A 23,396-nucleotide genomic window follows, 5' to 3' on the forward strand; every position below is an offset into this window, starting at 1 on the left:
ATTCTACTCCAGTTCTCTAAAGGAATGGATGAATTAAAGGAATGCAAGAGGCTGGGAGAGCACGCCTTGGTCTGAGCATTATGATCTCAGACCAGCTACTGAACCTCTCGAGGCCTTAACTTTCCTTCTAAAGGTGGGATAACACCATCTACCTTATAGGTTGTAAAAACTACGTAAGAAAATACATGTGAGGGACGCCTGGGTGGTTCAGTTGGTTAAGCGTCTACCTTTGGCTCAGGTCATCATCCCAGAGTCCTGGGATCAAGTCCTGCATCCGGCTCCTTGATCGTCTGGGAGCCTGCTTCTCCCTCTGCCTGCTGCTCCCCCTGCTTGTGCGTGCGTTTACCTGCGCTTTCCCTCTCTCACAAATAAATAAATAAATAAATAAAGTCTTGAAAGAGAGAGAGAGACAAGAGAAAGAGAGACAGAGAAAGAAAGAAAGAAAGAAAGAAAGAAAGAAAGAAAGAAAGAAAGAAAAGGAAAGGAAAGGAAAGAAAGTAAAGAAAAGAAAGAAGAGAAAAGAAAAGAAGGAATATACATGTGAAAATGCCCAGGACTGATGTCCATTCCTTCCTTCTGCCATCTCTCTAAATCCTTTCCTGCCTCTTTCCTCTGGTTCGCAGCTGTTTCCAGGGTGAGGTCCCTGTGCTGGCTGACCTGGGTGATGCTGTGAATGTGTGAGGGGAGTCCTTGCCTTGGCCAGAACCTCTCAGTCATGATCCCACCACTGTGTTCTCCACCATACTGGTCTTATTGCTAGCTAATCTCCTGATTACTTTTAGTGTTTTGTTGTTTTGTCTTTGTTTCCGAACACAGAAGAAGCTTTCTTCCATTAAGTAAAATGTGGATTTTCCCTGATGACATTGCTCGCCTCTAAACTTTCTCAACTAGAAGCTGCTGATCTCTTGAGCTCCTTGGTGTCACAAGGCCGGGAAGCAAGACTGACTCTTCTGGTTCCCATTTACTTCCAGACCACTGACTTACCACTTTCATTCAGTAACCACCGTCCCCCCACCCCACCTTGAAGCTACCCTGATCCGAATGCTGCCCCCATTTCACTCCCTTCACCTGCTCACCTCCAGCTCAGCACCCTCCTCCTGCTATTAGGTTTCACATCTTTATTCTGGCCATTATCTTAAATACTTAGCCTCAATTATTCTGATCTTGCTTCTTTCAAAGTCTATTACATCTACTTAAAAAAAAAAAAAGTTTCTAGGGGGGAACAGTGTTAACAATTTCTTTTTGACACGAACAAATAGAAGCAGCCATACTAAAACAAAACAAAACAAAACAAAACAAAAAAACCCTACTTACTCTCTTTCTGGATAATTTATTTCTCATGGTTTAAAAATCAAAATGTTAAAAAAAAGTGTATACAGTAAGTCACCTTTCCCCCATCTCTTACCCATCTTCCTGGTTTTTCCCAATAATTATTTAATTTTATTAATTTCTAGTGTATTGTTCCAGTATTTTTTAAATGCACATGCAAACATGAGTATATATTTTCATTCCCCCTTTCTTACGAGACCACATACCATAGACCCTTTCTATAACTTCATTTTTCATGTAACAGTCTCTACATCTTTCTAGATCAGTACGCAGAAACTTCGCCCTCATCATTTTCTTTTTTGATGGTACTAGTACTTAGTGTTTAACCACCCTCCTACTGGGTACTTGGATTGTTTACAGATTTTTATTATTACAAGTAATATCCTTGCACATTTGCCTTTTTTATTTACTTCACATATGTAGGTATATTCCCAGAAGTGGGACTGTTGATGTGTTTGTAATTTTGAGAGGCACCATCAAATGGCTTTTTCTATAGGGTTCTAGCATCTGCACTCTGATAAGCAGTGGATGGGAGTGTGTTTCCCAGCTTTAACAAAATTGTGTATTGTGCTCTAAGTACTTTTGTATGTATTTTCACCAATTTCAGATACATTTCATGTAAAATTCTCTTCTACGGTCACGTTTACCTCACCTTCCACTTCTCTCCCTTCCCACCTCACTGGGACCACCAGCCTCCTGATCTCTTCCAATCTTTTCAGTTTCTTTTTGGTTTCATATTCTTATTGTTCTCAGCCTGACCTCCATACATAATCATTTCTCCCATATTCTTGGTGGCTTAACTCCTTGGCCTTCTGATGCTCACTACACTGCCAATTCCCAGCCATTCTAGATCAAATCACTTGTCCATTTTATGGCACTGGTTCCAGGTTTCTCAAAAATAAAAAAAATAAAAAAAATCACAAAAATCCTTTAAAATGGTTCTATTATCAATTTGTAACTTCAAACTTCACATGGCCCTTTAGTGCCGAACAGTGATTCTTTTACTGATCTTTAGCTGACTTTCTTCTCTTTCCCCAGGCAACTGTCTCTATTACAACTCCTGACCCCTCATCACCATGATGATCTTTCTACTTCACTCAGAATGTCAAAGCTTACAAGGGCCAAGAAATTCCCTCTGATTCTTAGGCTAGTTTGAACTGGGGTTCTGCCACTTGGAACAGAGTTATCATGTGATCATTAAACTAGAAAGTATATACATCACAATCGTTTAAAAATATTAAGAGCATACCTGCAGGACAGTGTGGTAGTTCTTCCTTGGGAATGCTAGTCATTCTCTGAAAATCATCATGACAAGCATTACAAAAATGTGTTGTTCCAAAACAGAAAAAGACAGCCACTGAACAGCAGTAGCGACATTTATATTCCAAAAAGTCTGTGCCATGTTTTGGACACATCTATAGCAAAAGAAAACACAAAGACACAAGATTATAGCAAGTCTATTTCAATTACACTTAAGATAGTCATATACATATAGCTCAGTGATTCCTATTTTGCGAGTACACATAGCTCTCAAAACTGACTGAAAAACTGATGATAGATACATTAAAAAATTAATGAATAAGTGTGTGGCTTTGCCCAAAGGGTCTGGAGAAAGCCCCAAATTTGCATCTCAGATCCATCAGAACCAATCTAATTTAATAAATAAGACACTTAATTTCCTGGTGAATTGTTCCTGGTCAGCCAAATCGAATAGTTAGTATTTCATCTACCTCTCAGTCTCACAGCTGTACTGTACTGTGAAGATTTCATTGGAGTCAGATAAACCTAAAAGTATGGCTGCAGGTTTAAGAAAATGAAATAAGTAAATTTATTACTTGTTGAAATGTGGTGACCATTTCATGGAGGACAAAATTATAAAATGCAAATACCATCCAAGAGAATAATATCTATGAATTAATTTGGAAAATTATACACTGCCATATAAACATCAGAAAACACTGGGCAAAAAACCTGCTATACTATTCCCACTACATTAGTTATATTATTATTTTTGAAAAAAATAGAGGTTTAACATTTCTAAACTGTTCTTTCTAATAAAATGTTCTGCCCACCTGAGCCCGGGACACATCAGAACAGGCACCACAAATGAGCTCTCTGGGATCATAATCATCCCCTTGTCCAGCCTCAGCGTCGCAGCGAGCTTCACCACCAAAATACGCCTATGCAGAGAACACAATTAGACTACAGCAGGAAAAAAGAAAACCTTGCTATGGGAGATACAGTATGAGCATAATGAAACTAAGATCAGGAGGTCTTAGAAAGCACTATTATCTATTAGACACTCCCTTGCAATGCCAAACAGATGCCTATATGGGCGGATCAGGGTATGAAATAAATCTGCTTTAATTCTGGAATAAACTCATGCTTACAGCAGGAAGTTCAAACACTGTACTGTCAAAGCAAAATAACGAAAGAATGTATAATATTCCAAATAAATATCAAGAATAAGATATTAAGTAATGACGAGAAACTGCTTTTTCAGGGCAAAGTTTGAGTAATTTTTCTCATTTTGCAGTATTAAATGTTTCCTTGTACTGCTTTGATCAATATGCTTAAGAAATGGCCATATTTTAATACTGTAGTACAAAAAAATATGCCTAAAATAAATATTAGTACACAATTAGAATCCTGGGGCTAATGGGACAGAAAAAAATCAATTTTGATCATATAAAAATTTTTAAAAAGGAAAGGGAAGGGGTGCCTGGCTGGCTTAGTCAGTAGAGCATACGACTCTTAATCTTGGGGTTGTGAGTTCAAGCCCCATGTTGGGCATAGAGATTACTTAAAAAAAAAAAAAAAAGAAGAAGAAAGGAAAGGGAAATTTGGTAATTCCTCAGAAGACTGCTCTACTCATAAAGCTACATTGTGTGCAAGAACATAGCAGTATCCAATACACACACTTGAATAAATGAAATTATCTTGGTGGATGATAAACCATCCACCAAGATAATTCTGTATTTGCTCTGGACACAAAATAAATGAGGCCAATTATAATTGGGGTAAACTGCATGTACAACATGTCCCACAGCCAAAAAGCTATATCCATACTTGAGGATGAACAAGGTAAGTCAATATAAATCTAGTATCTATACCAGAAAAACACGTCAAGAGACAGGCTCCATGGATACAGAGGTTATAAATGGGTGTCGACCAGCTAAATCTGGCCTCAGAAGTATTTCATTTGTCCTGAGGTCTACTGTTTATTCCAGCTATTTCACTTTTCTAGATTCCCTGCCTGGCTTCCTAGACGTTGGACTGTCATCCCTATGGTAACACAATATTCACGTATGATGTTTAGCACATTAAACACACAGAAATAATATTTTGTTATTTGTAACAATAGAAGTTTCACAAATATACACTATTAGTCTTGCCCTGAACATACGTATATTTATCTGCCTTTCTGCTTATTATCTACCTATTTAGCCTTCCATTCATTAGCTGTATTTTCTTTGTGTTACATTGGGAGACTATGCACATTTCATTTACAGATTCCTTCACTCATTTATTCATTCTCCAATTAACTTAATGTCTAATAAGTGCCAAGGACTGGAGAAAGAGAAATGAAGAAACACTGTCTTTGTTCTCACGGAACTTATCAAGTGGTACAGAGACAAGTGAATCAGTAATCATAATGCAAAACACAGAGTGCTACAAAGAAGTTATGTAAGATATCAAAATCATGTGGTGGGAAGCTGAAGTGTGGAGTGGAACTACTTTACAGAGGAGGTGAAACAGAAGTGTGATTAGACAGATCTGGCTATGCATACGAGCATGTCAGTTTGGGTGGGTGTCAGGTCAGAGTAAAATGCAGAGGAGGAGTAGGAAAGAGCATTCCACTAGAGCAAGAGCCTGTGCAATGGCACGGAGTCAGTGAATGAGCAAACATGGCCGAGTTTGGGGAATTGTAAGCTGTTCGGTATTTTGTAGCATGGGGCGCAAACAGTAGCATATTGGGAAATGAGACTGGAGATATGGATGGGGCTACATAGGATCATAAGCAGAAAAATGACAGGTCAGATCTGAGGTTGAGAAATAATAATCTACTAGTAGCGATGAAAGTGTAAAGGATGGAATGGAGGAAGGGCTAGGGGCTCCACAAAGGGGGGCTCAGTAAGAAGGCTACTATAATTACCAAAGAAAATGTTAGTCTTGCTGAAGATGTAACAGAGAAAAAGAACTCAGACAGACTTACAGACAGAATTGACAAGACTTTGTAAATAAAGACTGGAGAACGAGAGAGTCAAAGTCGATGATTATTAATACTCCTCATGAGGACTTTGAAGTATGTCTGAGAAATTCAAATGTCTAGTAACTAGTTAAATATTTGTATCTAAATCTCCAGAATTGTGGAAGGTCAGAATGGTACAGATGTTTGGCAAAGACATGGATATATAGGAGCTCAGCAAAGGTAAGGAGGTTATTATTAGGCACAAATACAGTGCTGAGAAATGAAATATGTAAGGAAGAGGTGAATGAAAAGGAACCCTATACAGGATTTAAAAGACAACCAGAAAGAAAGGATATCAAGAGTGCTGTCCTGGAAGCCAAGGAATTTTAATGAGGAAATGGTGAAAAGAGTCAAGTAGGAGACGTTTATTTAAGAACCAACTGGATTTGGCAAACAGATTACTGATGTGAAGTAGCTTGTGCACAGAAATATAACATGCTCTGGAAATAGTCTGTATAGGTTAAAAAAAAAATCCCAAAACAAATTAAATAAAAAAAATTTAACTTCAGATGTAGTATCAAGCTTTCTGATTTTTAACTTCAGACTTAAGATGTAAGAATTAGATATCATTATACAATTCAATTCTTTTTTTAAGATTTTATTTATTTATTTGACAGAGATAGAGACAGCCAGTGAGAGAGGGAACACAAGCAGGGGGAGTGGGAGAGGAAGAAGCAGGCTCATAGCAGAGGAGCCTGATGTGGGGCTCGATCCCATAACGCCGGGATCACGCCCTGAGCCGAAGGCAGACGCTTAACCGCTGTGCCACCCAGGCGCCCCTATACAATTCAATTCTTAATCACATAGGTAATCTCTAGTTCTTAAAAATTCCTAGTACAATTTATAGCATACCTTTCTGCATTTGTAGCAGACATAATATGCATATCTATTCATGGCATAGCCAGCTGGGTCATTATAAAATCTCACACCAGGAGTTGTGATAGCTTCACTCTTATGCAGACCTTCATATTCCAATCTCATTAAGGCTTTTCTTCTGACATCCTCATAGAGCTCTTTTATTGGATCAAGCAGGTCTTTTAATACTATATGATTTATTTTGTTCTGAAATTTAAAAAATGAACATTCTTTAACAGCATCATTTATCTATGAATTCAACAAATACTTAAATGCACACCTAAGAACCAAGCACTGTGCCAGGAGATAACCAGAGAGTGAACATTTTCTATATAAAATGCCATTTAGAAATAATCCTGTAAAATCCTCACAAGCCCACATTTTTCCAAGATCACAGACAACAGGGGCAGGGACATAAAGCAAAAAAATTCTGTTCTATTAGCTTCATATTTCCTGAGTCTGAAATGTATCTCTGGCTGCCTTAGCTTTTCTGGGAATAAAAGGATGCCTTGCTGCCACACATAAGATATACTCCCTGTGTGTGTGTTCTGGTTCCTTGGGGGAAGGGTAGAATACCAGGTGACAGAAATGAGGAGGTAGTATTTTCTACATCATCTTCATATATCATTTCCTAAATGTGACCTTTCTTTGTGGCACCATATGAGAAGAGAGGGCAAATTACTACAATCTTTTTGATTGTTCCTCAGTCTAACCAAGCAATCATTGTGCTAAGTCTTTCCATGTTATACCCTTTATACCAAGCTGCACATCTGAAGGAAATAGGAAGAACTTAATAGAACAAAAAGGAATGAAGAATGAATAGAGAAGGCATTGTCAGTCACATTCTTAAACAAAGGTTTTTTATTTTTTTTTAAATTAATCATCACTGGCTTGCCAAAACAAGTTGCTACTTTGCTTACTATCTTTAAAGAGATGTGGCAAAATGTCAATAATTTTCTCCTTATTTTACCTAAGATTCTAAAAGAATCTTGGTTTTCAGGCTTCATCTTTAACGAAGATGAAAACCCAGACTTCATCCTTAATGGCAGGTACCAGAGCCTATAAGCACCACAGGCTCATTCATTTTGGTGGTCACCCACTGTCATGTCACGCAATCTGAGCTCTGAAGGGTCTGAAAGTGGTGACAAACACCCTTTAACGCATGATGATGTCTAAATGAATTTTCTGATGCGATATGTTTAATTCCATTTAACCAGCTTTTAATTGACAGTATCTTGAAATGCATTATAACAAATAAAGGGATCTTATAATATCCTCTGGCATCACCTGGATGAAAAGAGCAGAAACTGATGGGAGCTGGTGGTAAAAAGTACACTGGGAAGGACACCAAGAGATATGGACACATTTATTCTGAAAGATGAAGATAAAGATGAAAATACATAGAAAGTAGATAATTTCTGGTTCTCTCCATACCTTGCAAATGGGACAAGATATAAATCCAAATGTTATCCTCGGACCAAGCCATCTGTTTTCCAGAACTCGTCGGCAGCACTGCAAGTGGAATATGTGACTACAGTCCAGCTTAAATTAAAAAAAAAAAAAGAGAGGGATATAAGCAAATGTGATAAACACTTGAATAACTGGCAGATTATTCAATGAAGGTGCTAAGTAAAGCAGATAAGAGAAAAATCAAGTTTAGGACAAGGAAATTTCAGCACTTCTCTGTTATTCATGAAATATTATTAACTAGGTCTTTAGCTTCTTCCAAATTTATTGCCACTTGCATATTAACGTCACCTTATAAAGAGTAAGTCAGGTTAGGGAGCAATTTAAAACTACTCCCTTTTGTATCTCATAGGAAGAAGAACTACTGATGTAAGAGTTAAGCTTTATTTCTGAAGAATATTCACTTATCTTAGGATCATAAGAACTGAAAATATAAACAAGTGGTCAAATTAAAAAAAATATTTAGCAAACAGTAACTTCAATAATATCACTGATATTATAGACGTAGGCATATACGTTACGTATAGGGGTGTGTGCCACGATGTATACAGGAGTTACATAGTGCCACCATTCTGGGTGTTGGAAATTGAGAAGAGAGCAGTTACTAGATAACTATTTTTTCCTCCCTTATGAACACTGTATACAAGCTCCTGGTTATACAGGCTCCCATTAATGACAAATTAAAGCTGAGCACACAAAATGGAAACAACATAACGAGACGGAATTTGCTCTTCAACAAACTGGGAGATGATACCGGGGCACATCTACTCCCGATGGTGTAGGAAGTTCTGGGATCTGTTTACTTAGCAGATTTATTTCTATTTCCCATGTTAAATTCCAGACACGTCTAATACTTTACGAGCTGAGACAACCTGAATGGCCGGTGCTGCGGAGAGCGCTTCGGTGAAGCAGATCATGCACATGTCATCGGCGTCCTGCTTCAGCGTCGTGGCACTTTTGTCACAGCCGTGTAGACACGGCAGGCAGTGCTCTTCATTCTTGACACCTCCACATGGATGGCCACAGGGATGTGTCTTACTACAGGCTATCTTAGCATACTCCTATTAAAGATAAATTATAATGGGATACAAAATATCAAAAAAGGCACACAGCCCAGGAATTATATCCATTATATTAATTTTCTAAGATATTTCCCACAGGAAACACACATTAAGGCTATACTACATAACAATAAAGTTATTTTTATTCTTTTTTTTCTTTTAAAGATTTTACATATATATTTGTGTGAGAGAGAGAGAGCACAAGCAGGGGGAGCAGCAGGCAGAGGGAGAAGCAGGCTCCCTGCTGAGCAAGGAGCCCGATGTGACGCGGGACTTGATCTCAGGACCCTGGGATCATGACCTGAGCTGAAGGCAGACGGTTAACTGACTAAGCCACCCAGGTGCCCCTATTTTTACTCTTTACTTAAATATAACTTAAGGATTATTAGCAAACTTTTTTAGTGTGTAATTTTTTTAATTTTAATTTAAAAATTTTCAGTGTGTAATTTTTCTTTTAATGTGATTTAAAAAAATTTCACTTCACATAAAGGGAATGCTGATAAAAAGTGAAATATAATTTTAATCTATTTATTTATTTTTGTGCATAGTCATGAAGCAAAAAATTTCTGGATATATAATCTCCCAATCACCACCTATCCCCTCATTAAAATGGGTATAAAAAACACAGGTATCTTTCACTAGCTGGGCCCTATCAGTTCTTGTTAACTGAACTGAGGAACTGAAAATATTTGGATGGCATGAAATATGTGTACGGATGTTCAGGACTGAAGGACTCTCAAAAACTGGAAGTTGATTATAGGAAAATAAGTGAATAAAGTATGTAAGAGGTAAAGGAAATGCAATCCATAGATTTTTAACCTGTTTCTAGCACAAAAGCAAGCAATAAATATTTATTATAGTGGTAGCTGATAAACACACACTGTGTGTTTGGGTTTGAGAAACTATTCTGATCCACTCTCCAGCTCTGATAAAGCATTAGCTCTTGACATGGGGAATATATTAATTTAGAAAACTGAAGTGATGCCGAGCTCTCTTATTTATACGAAGTGTATGTGTCAAAAGGGAATACATGCTATTCCCTCCTGGGATAGCCTGACTGTCTAACCACATACTCACCTGGCAGTCGGCATCAGAACAAACACTGCCGACAGCAGATAACTCTGTCCCACTCCTGGAACCACAGAAGCGGCATGCTTCTGAGCTACTTGTGGTGGGCTTGCCTAGGTTCAAGCAGAAAAAGAAAAATATTCCTTAAGAATATATTTTCTATATATTTTAATACAACTAATAAAAAAAACCCCAACAACTGGAAAATCAGGTTTGTATCAGTTGCTATCACTGGGAAATCAGCCTGGCAGTTTTACAGTGGAAGGGTTGTAAGCTAATTATGAAGTAACTAATCACAAAAAAAGGGACAAGAAACTAAAGACCTATCTGAAGCCAAACAGATAGCAGGTTGAGCAGATATGGCAAATCCCCAGCTCCAAAAGCATAGTTCCAAACAAAATATCATAATCAAAATTAAATAAGAATACACAGAAGATAAACCTTTAAGAATTTCTATAACGACAAAATTACAAGGCATAGAAGAAAACCTGTTAGAAAATATGACACTTGAAAAACATTCCCATCCAAGGCACTAGCATTGACAGGGCAATATGAAAGGGAAATTAAATGTTTGAAACAGTAACAAAGAACACAATCCATAAAACAAGAACAGAACAACAGGAAAAGAACAGGAAGATATGAAAAATGCAGACCAAGCTCATTTTAAAAACACAGATACAAAAATTCTAAATATAAGAGTAATACACGGAATTCAGCAATATTTACAGGAAAATAGATTTTTAAAAAGGATAGCTGAATTCATGAATACAAGGATGGTTCAATATTAGAACATTTATGAATGTAATATATGACCCTGATAGATTATAGGAGAAATAAATCATGAGAAAAAAAGACCATGCTCTTGTAGCATGAAAAATTACTCCCATGTAGTGAAATTTGTTCAGATATTCATTCAACTCCAACATCACAAATTTGTGTCAGTCAGACAAATGGCAGACTACAGAGGTTCTGAAAATCAAGGATTTGTAAGATTCCATGTAAATTTAAGCTTAGAATATAACCAGACTTACTTTAGAAAAAAAATCAAAAATGGAAAACCATGTGTTTGGAGACTTGCTCAAGGGAACACAGCTAGTGAGTGACAAACCAGGTTTCCTGTCTTGTAGTCTAATGCCCTCTCTACGACAGGACATTGTCCCATACATATAATACAGACAGTGATCAATAATGTCATGGTTATCAGAATACACTCAAAATAATCCACATTAAGTAGTTCACAGTAAGTAAATAACATCTCGTTAAGCAGCAGGCATGGTTCAATCTTAAATCCTCCTCCGCTACCTGTGTGTTCTCGGAATTCCACCATTGCCTTCATTGTTTTAGAATCCGCTAGTGCCATCAACCAGAATAATTTGGTTCTACCACAACCTTCGTGAAGGTCAACCTTGATAGCTTCTTCTTCTTCTTTGAAGACCTATTGTTTCATTAAAGAAAAGGGAAAAATATTTTATTTTTCATTCTGAAGGAGGAAGTATAAAATTTAATTACTCAATAACAATAATAGTTTTTATTTACTAAGCACTCTAAGAAGTTTCGGACATTTCCAATCTTGTCCTGAATCTTGACAATGGCCCTGTTTTTATAAATGTGGAAACTAAGCCTCAGAGAGGTTGGCTGACTGCCTTGATTTACACAGTGATAAGTGAGGCAGCTGGGAACTCCACTGAGGCTCTGATTGCAAAGTCCCTTTCTTCCCATCACAGCAAGCCTCCTTCCCCCATTCATTTCAACATTTACTGAATGTATCCTATGCCTCAGATACTGCTCCGCCCGTACAGACAGAAGCTGTCACCTGTCTTTGATGAGTCTTGGTTCGCCGATGAAGATGAAGGAATCTGTCACAGTCAGTGCATAGATTTCCACATACGTTGCATAAAATGATGGCTGCAGTTTCCCCATCGTCATGGTTGTCACACATAGGCTGAAACAAGGCGTTCCCACGTCACGTTACATTTACAAGAACGTCGCAGACGCTCATACAAATGCAATGTAATTTATTCACAACAATAACGTTATGGTTCTGAAGTCTATTAGGAATTTAGAATCTGAACATTAAACAGAATTATGGCAAGTGTACTTAAGTACAAAAACCCCTCAAAACCCCTAATGCGATAATAAATGTGCTGAGCAGGTTCAATGACTAATAAAATAAACATGTATACTTTGATTAATGACTTAAGAAACTTTCTTAAGTTCAAACTTTCTGTACGCTATATTCAAACATTCTGTATGCTAAATGAATAAATGATTTATTTTGAAACTTGAACATTAGTGAGAAAATGTTGAAAGGGCCTTTCTAAAGTCTTCCCTTGCAGTGCACCTAGGGATACCTATAAAACCTACTTTAAGTACTGTGTATCTGTGAATAAATGGTATGTGGTGGTGCCTCTCTTACTGCTTTATTTCCTTCCTACCATAAGACTGATAACATTTAGAGCAAAATCTAGATATACAATGAGAGTGTGGCTAAAAACACATTTTAATATGATGTAAACATGACTCAGAGAAGAAGGGGAAAGCTCTTTCATATAATTAAAGCCCCTAACAAACTATGAAGGGGGACCCTAAGTGAAACAGACTTGTGAGATGAACGTGAGCAATGTAACACAATTTTCTGCTAATTGTGGAATTTTGGCTTGCAGGTTCTTTTTCTTTCTTTCTTTTTTTTTTAAATGCTAAGGTAGAGCTTACTTATAAAGAAAAACAAGATACATTTTTATAAAGCAATTCTGGTCTTACCATTTGTTTTTGCTGTCCATCCTTTCCCATCCATCTCCCCGAAGACAGACGATCTACATGGTCCTGATCCAGCACACACAGTGAAGCTAGAGCAAGCCAGAGCTGTTAAAAGGAAAGGCTGTTACAATACTGAATTTTTAGAAAAGACTTACAAAACACTGACTTTCTGACACATGATAATAGCTCAATAAATGCCAGCTGAATTTGAAAATACATGGAAACACAGTGGCACTCAAGTTTTCCTGATGTGGTACCAGGCACACGGGCTCACTGCTGTGTGGGCCATGCGCACAGGTAGCCACTCAAATATTTACTAACTGCTGCTGGATGAACCATTCTGGTTTTTACCTGACATAGAAGATTATCCTTTATTGGTCTACTAAGGAAGCAATCTACCAGCAAATTAATTTACATATTGAATATTTACCGTACCGATGCCTCTTGCAAATTTTCCCATCTAGCGTCATCTGCCTGAGGCACTACGTTCCAAGCAAGGTGGCACAATGACTGTTCGATTTTACACAGTCCCATGAGTAGGTGCGTACATATTAAATCCTTCTGGATAACAGCAGCTCCTCAGAAGTCTCTGTATGCCCCTAAACACTTAGCACTAACCCTGGTATATACTTTGTCAGAAATAAGTAAATGTCTAGCAAACTTTAGAAAACAGCCCTCAGAAACAGTTTAAAACTTTCTGGGGCTTAAAGGGTAAACTTCAGTTTTAGATAGAAGGATATATTTCTTCATTACCGAAAAACAGTTAATTATTTAAGAAGCGCATATGCGTGTCCCTGGACATGAAGAGGAAGACAGGGAAAAAGAGAAACAGAAAGAGAAAGCGTGCAAGGAGAAAGGGCGAGTGCGGAAGGAAAGAACGCCCGTGCGTGGAGCTAAAGCTCAGCTGTCAGAGGGACTGCTTCACATGTCACACTAGCAGCACGGCATCAAGCGGCTATTTTCTGCCCCACAGAAATACAATTTGTCTTCCTTTCCAGACTTCTGAAGATTAAATCAGGCAATTTCCACCAGCGTTTACTTCTTTCTAATGCTGTCACACTGCCCTGCTTCAAGGAAACCCCTCATCTCTTTTGGAAGTACATGAAATTTGGTAGGTCAAAAATGACTGTAGATGTCTCATCTGAAGAACGCAAGCCTACTCTTTAGCTAAGAGATTCTCCCCCACCCTGCCCAGGGCTTGTACTTTTTGCTTTTTTAAAAGTAAGGTCTGTAAATCCAACAGGTAGGCTCTACTTCAGAATAATTAAGCCATACCAAATGAGTAAAGGAGGGCCTTGTCTTTGAAGGACCTTCAGTCTATCTGAGCATAATGTTGACACTAAGCTTACCGTGTAAGCTACAGTAAATACGTTACTAGAAAGACAACATAACGGAACTTAGCCTTTTCTAACCAGTTGATCCTTAGCTTCCCAAATAATAACAAAAAAGGGATAAAGAACACATAACAGGGAAAGTTTATAACCACTATACTTAGTTCATAATTCAAAAAAGCCTTTCATACATTTTCAGTAAATATGGTATTTGGTAAAAAAAATTGGATGGAGCTGACTTACTAAGTTTATTCAAACCTATTACTGCAACAATACAAACCAAATGAAAAGAAACTCCTACCCTAGTTGTTGCAATACATCTCACTGGAGATCTAAATTCTTCCTCCATCTTGGTCAAGGCAATGATGGTTTCTGCAATGGCATTTTTTGTCACTCGGGACCATGCTTCAGACAGATGACCCTATTGAGCAGGAGACAATAATTTAATAAGAAACCAGAAATGTCTAATTGTAACAGTAAATTCTCTTCTCTTAAATAACATCTCATCAGAAAGGAAAGATTTGTTAGTGTAACTTTTAAAAAAAAATTTATTTATTTGAGAGAGAGAGAGTCAGAGGGAGAGGGCATGAGTGGGGGGAAGAGTAGAGGGAGAAGCAGACTCCATGCTGAGTGCGGAACCTGCTGTGGGGCTTGATCTCATGACCCTGAGATCATGACCTGAGCCGGAAATCAAGAGTTGGATGACCAACTGACTGAGCCACCCACATGCCCCTGTTAGTGCAGCTTTAGATTCAAGGGCATACTTTTGAAATAAAAATCCTTCACAACTCTATGAAAGATTCAACTTTTAATCACTATTTTAATGATTGGAATGTAAATAAAAAATTAGCTTCTCAATACTTTTTCTATAGAGCTCAAGAGTATTTGCTCTTTACATTTAGATAAAAACATAGTGGAAATATTAAAGTATCTATGCTTCAGAAATTCTGATTATGAAACCTTATTATTTAACACAAAATTTATATAGCTAAGTTGATTTTAGATGAATATTACTAGAACCCAAGAGCATAAATGGGTTCACATTACAACTACTTTATTTAAAATATTTAATTAATTTATTTGAGAAATAGAGCGAGAGAGCATAAGCAGGGGGAGCGACAGAGGGAAAGGGAGAAGCAGGCTCCCCACTAAGCAGGGGACCGACACGGGGCTCCATCCCAGGACCCTGAGATCATGACCTAAGCTGGAGCTGAAGGCAGACGCTTAACTGGCTGAGCCACCCAGGCGCCCCTACAAACTACTTTTATTTGCTAACTTGATTTTTGCTGAACATAAACACCTGACTACCACAAAATTTAGGTGTTCCTAAATATTTTTTCTTAGTATTTCATCCATTGAACATCCTGAGAAAGACTTGTTGAAAAGTGAGAAAGTTCTCCATTTCTCCAACTAAGGAAATGTCCTTGCTGTTGGGAAAAGTGATAGAACTTCCTATTTCCCCAGAATACCCTCTCTTGCCTCCCATCCATATGCTATCAATCTCTTAAAGGGCAGTTCCAGTTCCTCCTCCTCCTCCAAAATGTTCTGTCTGCTCTACCTCTCAGGATCCCACATTCCACAGCATCTTGCCCTCCTGAGCCTGAAAATATAATGGAATGTGAGGAAACTAGCATTATGGAGCAACCAATAAGAGCCAGGTACTCTGAGAAGTAATTTCTTTTTCTCCACACTCCCAGATCTCCCTGAAAAGAACATCTAAAGACAATGATAGAGAACATGAATAAAGAAGAGTAGAAGCTTTTAAACCAGGAGAATTAAAGAGAATGAGACACGTTCACTTTGGGGAGCCCTGTTTTTCCTTTAGAGTTTTGGACTCAGGCTGATGTGTAAGGCTCAAAACAGCATTTAATTTTTTAAGTTTTAAAGTCTTAGAAGACGAACGTAACAATTCTCAAGTAAATTAATTGGGAAGCTTGAAATGAACAGTTTACACAAAGGACAAATTAATCACTGACCAAAAAGACCAATGGCGCAATAGTTAACCTACTAAACAGAGGCTTTAAGTAAAGCAAAATAACACTAATGTAGCAGAATAAAGCTGTCTGTTTTAATCAGATTTCAACCGCACTTCAATGACATAATGATCAGGAGGATGGGAACTCACTGCCGCCATATCCTTAATAAGTTTAATGATGATCTCTGAGATTTGGGTAGGAGTTGAGCCCTTCATCCACCAATGACTTTCACCTCGACGAACATAACTACAAAGGAAAGTCAGCATTTGCAAACCAATCAGTGACAGTTACAGACAAATACAATGAAAACTGCTATTTCGGCATGCATTTAAATTTTTTAAATGATTCAAACAATTAAAGAATTTTAAAAAGAAATTAATCAAAGCATTACCCATAATTTCTCTCTTCAATCCTGAGAGTAGCTATTCTGATACATGTTTCCTTCCAGGTATTTATTTATGTATTATTTTTGTACCCTGCATCTTCTACAACAGAGCTGTTCAAAGCATATCCACAGACCACAAACTATTTGTTACCAATCCACACAGAGAGCTAGTAAGGGCTCACACCAGAATATGTCAACTATGTCACTGAATACACTACTCTTTACTTCAGCTGGCATTTCTTTCTTTCTTTTTTTTTTTTTCTTTTGTAAGACTATCTAGATGAAGAAAGCAACACACTGATTTACATTCTGGTGTAATTTAATATCATGGACTGGCTCTTTGACTAGTACTGTTCCAGATGTCTAATTTTCTGCTGTTAACACACAATTCTGTTACAAACTTCCTTGCATATATCTTTGTGCCCATGTAGAAACATTTCTGAGGGAAACAACTCTAGAAGTAGAATTAGTAGGTCAAAGGAAAGCATATTTTAAATAGTGATATGTTAGTAAACTGACATCCAAAAAGGCTGTAGTAATCTACATTAGGTGCCATAAAAAATGCCTATTTCTTCATAATGTTGCCAAAAGATATTTTCCTATTGTTTTAATCTACATTTCTCTGATTCCCAGTGGAGTGTCTTTTCATTTGCCTACTGGCCATTTGTAATTTTCCTTCTTGGAACTAACTACTCTTGTCATGTATTTTTCTATCAGTTGTTTGTCTTTTCTCATTAATTTGTAGTCATTTTCTAAATATTATGACTAATAATTTATTCTCTATATAGCATTATATAGGTGTTAAATATTTTTTTTCAGGTCAGTTTATATTTTAAAAACTTTTTAATATAATTAACTTCCATTTTTATGTAGCCAAATCTGAGTTTTTCGTCTGTCACATTTCGGTTATATGTTTTAAGGAGGTCTTCCTGAATTGAAGATTACAAAAATACTCTTCTGTAATTTGTCCTAGTAGAGTTTTAAAAGAAATACACATAAAGCTTTAACTGATTTCAAGTTTACTTTTGCAAATGGTTTGAGATAGGAGCCTACAATATTTTTTCTACATGAGAAGTATTCCAACATCATATATTCAGCACACCTTCCTTTCCCCACTAACTTGAAACTACACTTTTATTATATACAGAATTCTCTTTTACACGTGGATTGTTTATGGCTTCTAGTTGGTAAACAAGCAAACAAGGTGGAATTTGAAATCCTGTCTTAATTCCCCAAATAGTAGCTCCGTCTGTTCTATTTTAGTGCTAAAACAGATGCAATGACCAACCTGGAATTGAAAATCATCGGAAGAGTAACTGTTGTAACACCTTTGCCCACAGTGGTACCAGCTGTTCCTGTGATGGTAGTTCCTTTGGCTTTCAGCTGTACTGTGAGTGCTTTGGCAATGCATCCCAGAAACATGTCCAAGATACCTAGTTTATTCCAATCTCCTTTTTCTGTTGAGTGAATGATATCACTGATATCTGCTGGGGGGAGGGCTTTCACTCCTATGATGCTGGCCAGACGATTAGGGGTCACTTCAGGCAACACTCGTCTTAGTAAGGAGGTTACCTGATAAGAAAAATAAAAGGAAAGAATTCCTCTCAAAAATTGGTGTTTTAAAGTTTTCATTTTTTTATTTTTTATTTTATTTTATTTTTTTTAAAGATTTTATTTATTTATTCGACAGAGATAGAGACAACCAGTGAGAGAGGGAACAGAAGCAGGGGGAGTGGGAGAGGAAGAAGCAGGCTCATAGCGGAAGAGCCTGACGTGGGGCTCGATCCCATAACGGCGGGATCACGCCCTGAGCTGAAGGCAGACGCTTAACCGCTGTGCCACCCAGGCGCCCCTAAAGTTTTCATTTTTTTAAATAGCCTAGCTGCCGTTCTATAACTTCAAAAGCTTTCAGAAGGACAGAAATATGATTTAAGCACCATTTTAATTTCTGAAGTGGTAATTACCCCTCCAGGGCAGCAAGAAAAAAACATGTCTTTATTTGGTCAGCAATAAAGAAACATCACACATCTCGTGGTAATAAGACAATCAGTAGACAGGACACTCTTTATCGCAATAGCATAGTAATAAAATGGAACATATTTCCATATTCTCATTACAATGAGTCAAAAATAAAAAGCATGTTAAAATGCAATCCAAAAAAACAAAAACAAAAAACCAAAAAATAAAGATCAACAGTTAAGACCCTAAGGTGATTATCTTTGATGGTGTAATTTTTAACAGTGTCTCAAGGAACAAAGCAAGCCAAAAGTAAGTGGTATGACCAATTACCTGTCTCTGGACTCGAGGAGAGGCTGTATGGAGCAGTGAAAAGAGATCCTGGAGCAGGGTTAGCTGCTGAGCCAGATACTGGCGGCCCACGTTAGAGCCACTCAGGGCTAAGACCATAGAGAGCAGCTCAAAGCAGTAAGCATCAGAGGAGGCATCTTCGTCATTGGGCTGAGAATTGGCATTTTCTTTGCTTGATATAGCATGTTCCCATTCTTCACGAACTCTGGTGGCTTCCATGCGAATAGCCTGGACGATGTGAGCACACACCTATTTAAAGACAACATAAAGAAAATGTAAAAACATATTTGTAAATCTGATTTACTACTTCTAGTAAAAAAAAAAGATAATATTAGTTGATACTCAATTTAATACTCTTTCTCCCCTTTAATTCTCCATCATACTACTTTCTTAACTCATCTTAAAAACAATTAAGGAAAACTAACAGAATAATGAATAAAAATCTTAATATTTAAACCAACTACTATGTAGAAACTATTTATATACAGGTTACCAATACCCCTGCCTGTGGTTTAAGACATCAAACAAAAGCAAATTACCATATTTTATCACTTCTAAGGCATATTTTCCTTCCATATATTATTAATATTTCTATTCATAATGTGTTTTATAATTGATGGCATTCACAATGTAATTGGCAGCAAATTTTCTTTTTTAGTGATACATGAAATAACAGCACATTTTATAACTGGTAGCAGCACATTTTATAACTGGTAGCATCTAAGATTCAATGAAACACTGTTAAAAAGATAAAGCACAGATAAATTTATTTACTTAAACAAGATTTAATGATGTTGAAAGTTAAAATGATGGGCTAATTAAAACCAGTGTTTTATTTGACTTCTGAAGGGCTAATTATTTTGTTATCTAGGTACCCCATTATATGAATAATCTAGCACTGCTCCATCTCCTTGTAATTAAAAATATTAACACTGACTTAGTTAACGCTATAATTGTTCAGAAAAAAAAATCAACGGGCACACAAAAAAACAGTGGGAAAAGGAACACAAAATGCAAATGAAATTTGATATAGCTAGATATTTGACACCAAAATGAAACAATCTACCTGAAAATGAGAAATAGCAAAGAGCAGCAAGGTAAGAAAGTTAACATTTATAACAAAATCTTTCAAGTGATGCAGGTATGCCAATATACTCCTTCCTCTCTAGAAAAAGGCACGTTCTGCAGGACCGATGAAAGAGTCAGCACAAAAAAAGCCTCCATAAATTTTGGAAAACACTTTATACCCTAAAAACAAATAAAAACTGATGAAGACAATGAAATGGCTATTTACCAACCTGTTTTTGTAAATTAGTCAGCTTACTCCTGCTGAATATGATTCCAACCATATGTTCTTTTAGGTCAGCATCTGATGTTGCCTTTACATAGAAAAAGGGGGGAGAAAAAAAAAAAACAAAAAACCCAGGCTCTTTGAATAAAATTTGCATATTTGGTCTTAAAGTATCTTGAGAAATAACTATGCAGGTATTTTTATAAGGTGAATTTACTTTAAATTGAGGTCTGTAACACTAAGACAAAGGATAAAGTTTGAAGACACCACTATTGGTTAAGGTCAACCACAAAAAAAGAGCAAAATTTCTGAATTTAAGAAATCCAAAGCAGCACACTACCTCTTCATGAACTTCTTTAATCTGTCAATTTGGGCCACTTTGATTACATCTAATTCTAAATTGTGAGTATCCTACATTTAGTTGTTAGAACAACTCAGAAAATGATATCCGGTTAAAAGAGAAATATCCTAACAAAATTAGGCTAATTGACCACTAACAGGCGTCAAAGAAACAATACCAAAAGAATAGACATAAAGGCTGACATTTTATAGTGCTTATTATGTGAATGGTACTCTCCTAAGGTATGGATACACAGCTATATAGTTAACACATACACATACTCTTCTTTAATCTTCACAAGTCCATTACGTAAATATAATGTTTTATTTTACAGGTAAGAAAAGTGAGGCAAAGATACTCTTCTAAGAATAAAAAATGGCTCTTAGCTTCACTTTGCTTAAGATAGAGAAAGCTACAAGAGAATGTAATGCCCACTTTAACAATGAGAAGCAGCTGATAATCTACAAAGCCATATAATTTTTGGTGCCCATCGGACAGCTGAGGTTTGCAACCAGGTAAACTAAAATCCAAATAGACCCATATAGTTGGACACTTCAAAACTTTCTCTGCACTTGACAGAACAAGTAAACGAGCAAACAAAAATCAGTAAAGCTCTTGAAGGCTTGAACAAAATTATCAACCAACTTGAACTGATACTTATAGAACCCCCTCACAGAACAAAAGCAAAGTTCAAGTTCTTTCAAATGCATGTGGACATTCACTAAAATATGTGAGTCAGAATTCAAATCTTAACAACTTTAAAAGGCCTGAAATTATACAAAGTATATTCTTTGACCACAATGAATTACACTAGAAATTAGTAATAGAAAACTATTCTGACAAATCCCCAAATATTTACAAATTAACAAGAAACTTCTAAGTTATCCAGGGGTCAAAGAAGAAATCAAAACAGAAATAAAAAAATATTCTGAACTAAATAAAGTGAAAAAAATATATAACCAACACACCAAATTTTGTGACATTCAACTAAAGCAGTGCTAAGAAGAAAACTGTACCATAACTTATATGAAAAAAAGAAAGATCTCAAGTATTTGAACCTAGAAAGAGAACAAATCAAACACAAAGCAAACAAATGGAAAGAAGTAATCAAAGAAGATACATCACTACAGATACTACTGATATTAAAAGGATAATAAGGGTGTATTATTAACAACTTACACCAAAAAATTTAGCAAAATTCATCAAACAATACAGTTTAAAAGGATGAATTTTTTCCTTATCTAAATTCTACTTCAAAAACCTGACAGAAAAAATGATTCTCTTAATAATTATACTATTTCATGGGCACTAGCATAAACTTTCCCAATCAACCTTAACATCTCAACCTACACTCTCCTACTATTAGGCCGGCCTCTTTAATGAGCCCTGCTCCCATTCCCTCTGTCGATCTAACTCTGACCCATTCCCTTTCAGGTCCGGGTCATACCCAATATCTACCAAAAGCCTCCTCTGACCACTGTAGGGCACACTCTGAAACCCTGTGACATGTACAATGTTTTCACGTACATAAAAAATATATTACATGCTATATAGTATCCCTATTGATTTCTTTTTTGGGGTGTGTGTGAAAGGTTCATATCTAAGAACAGAACACAAGCTTTCTGAGGGCTTGGTACCAATTATCACAGTTATTTAGCACAAAATTGCCATTTGCTAAAATTTAGTTGATTTAATGCATAGTCACACAGTCTTATAGTCATTCAAATGATATCTCCACAGGATGCTAAAAGAAGCAACCAGAGTTTATAAAATCTTCTTTTCTACAGACCCCAAATTGAAAGATGTGGATGACTTAGACATCACTATATCAGAAGGCACAGGGCTAGACTAGGTAAGTCCTTGAAATTATCTTTGAAAGGGCTGCCAAGGTGATTATCTGTAACATCTAACAACATAAGAATATTGAGACCAGTCAGGGTTGACCTCTTTTTGGGAATAGATGAGGTTTTCCTCTTGGGTATAGCGCTTCAGAGTAGACCAAATAAGTAAAGGCAACTACATTTTAAAAGAAATTTCAAGAACAAGATGAAGAACAGGTTATTTCAATAAAACTATACTGAATGCATGTGTATTTATGCCATGGATATAAAGACAAATCAGATATGTACTTGGTCTTTCAGCAGCTATGATTCAGAAGAGACAAATATGTGTACAAATAAACATATGAAAGAAATCGAGAAGAGGCTCATAAAAACCATGATGAAGTTTAGCAGAAGGAAAACTACATACTGTCTGGGTGAAATCATAAAGAAGATTCCTGGAGAAGACAGTATTTTTTAACTGGACTGTGAAGGGCAGATTAAGTGGAGGAAGGAGAAGGTCATCGATGGTGCTCAGTACAGTCAATGACTAAGCTGATTTTACAAATCCTAACATTTGAACACAACAGCCCAAGATACAGAGCAAATTTTGTTGTTACTTACAATACTAGCTAGAACATACATAAACAATTTCTTTAGTTTCTCCATCCTCTAATTAAAGTAAGAAACATTAACTGCATATAAACTAATATCACCTATCCATAAAATACATGGCAATAAATGGATTATTTCACTGAACAAAAGTAAGAAAATGAAAAAGGAAATAAATATTTTTAGAATACAAATAAATACATTGTATACTTTTTCCTCTCCTTCAGGTGATGACAGGAGTGCCTTTTCCTCTTGTTCTGGTGTAGGTTCAGCATCTCCAGAGATGAGCTTTCCAAATACCTGATGAAGACAGGAACACGAGAAGCAATCAGTAGCAATAATTATCAGTGTGAAAGCTAAAGAATGCATGAGCTAATTCTGCAGGTTTTATGATATTACTATGCCATTCTTGCTACACGCCACTACTTTTAAGAATTATGAGTGCAAAATGAAACACAGGAGTTTTGGGCTATGAGACGAAGAGAAAATGGGTCACATCTGTCGCCAGCCATCTCTAACAAGTTTTACAAAGCATTCTGTTACTA

General features: G+C 36.7%; 1 protein-coding gene across 13 annotated transcripts in view; it reads right to left on the minus strand.

Moving 5' to 3' along the window:
- Positions 1-23,396, minus strand: part of MYCBP2 (MYC binding protein 2) — a 257,559-nt gene that overhangs the window by 3,976 nt on the left and 230,187 nt on the right. For 11 of the 13 annotated variants that reach the window (XM_034665322.1, XM_034665323.1, XM_034665327.1 and 8 more), the window contains 15 exons: positions 23,053-23,151; positions 20,087-20,167; positions 18,771-19,037; positions 17,770-18,053; positions 16,246-16,342; positions 14,422-14,541; positions 12,793-12,894; positions 11,846-11,974; positions 11,335-11,467; positions 10,042-10,145; positions 8,776-8,964; positions 7,871-7,978; positions 6,434-6,643; positions 3,402-3,509; positions 2,579-2,744 (listed from right to left, as the gene is read on the minus strand). In XM_034665322.1, coding sequence (XP_034521213.1) covers positions 2,579-2,744; positions 3,402-3,509; positions 6,434-6,643; positions 7,871-7,978; positions 8,776-8,964; positions 10,042-10,145; positions 11,335-11,467; positions 11,846-11,974; positions 12,793-12,894; positions 14,422-14,541; positions 16,246-16,342; positions 17,770-18,053; positions 18,771-19,037; positions 20,087-20,167; positions 23,053-23,151 — 2,197 coding nt within the window. The remainder of the gene's footprint in view (positions 1-2,578; positions 2,745-3,401; positions 3,510-6,433; positions 6,644-7,870; positions 7,979-8,775; positions 8,965-10,041; positions 10,146-11,334; positions 11,468-11,845; positions 11,975-12,792; positions 12,895-14,421; positions 14,542-16,245; positions 16,343-17,769; positions 18,054-18,770; positions 19,038-20,086; positions 20,168-23,052; positions 23,152-23,396) is intronic. The other 2 variants (XM_034665329.1, XM_034665317.1) reach the window with 1 other exon arrangement.

Source organism: Ailuropoda melanoleuca, chromosome 7, assembly GCF_002007445.2.
Source record: "Ailuropoda melanoleuca isolate Jingjing chromosome 7, ASM200744v2, whole genome shotgun sequence".
NCBI lineage: Eukaryota > Metazoa > Chordata > Mammalia > Carnivora > Ursidae > Ailuropoda > Ailuropoda melanoleuca.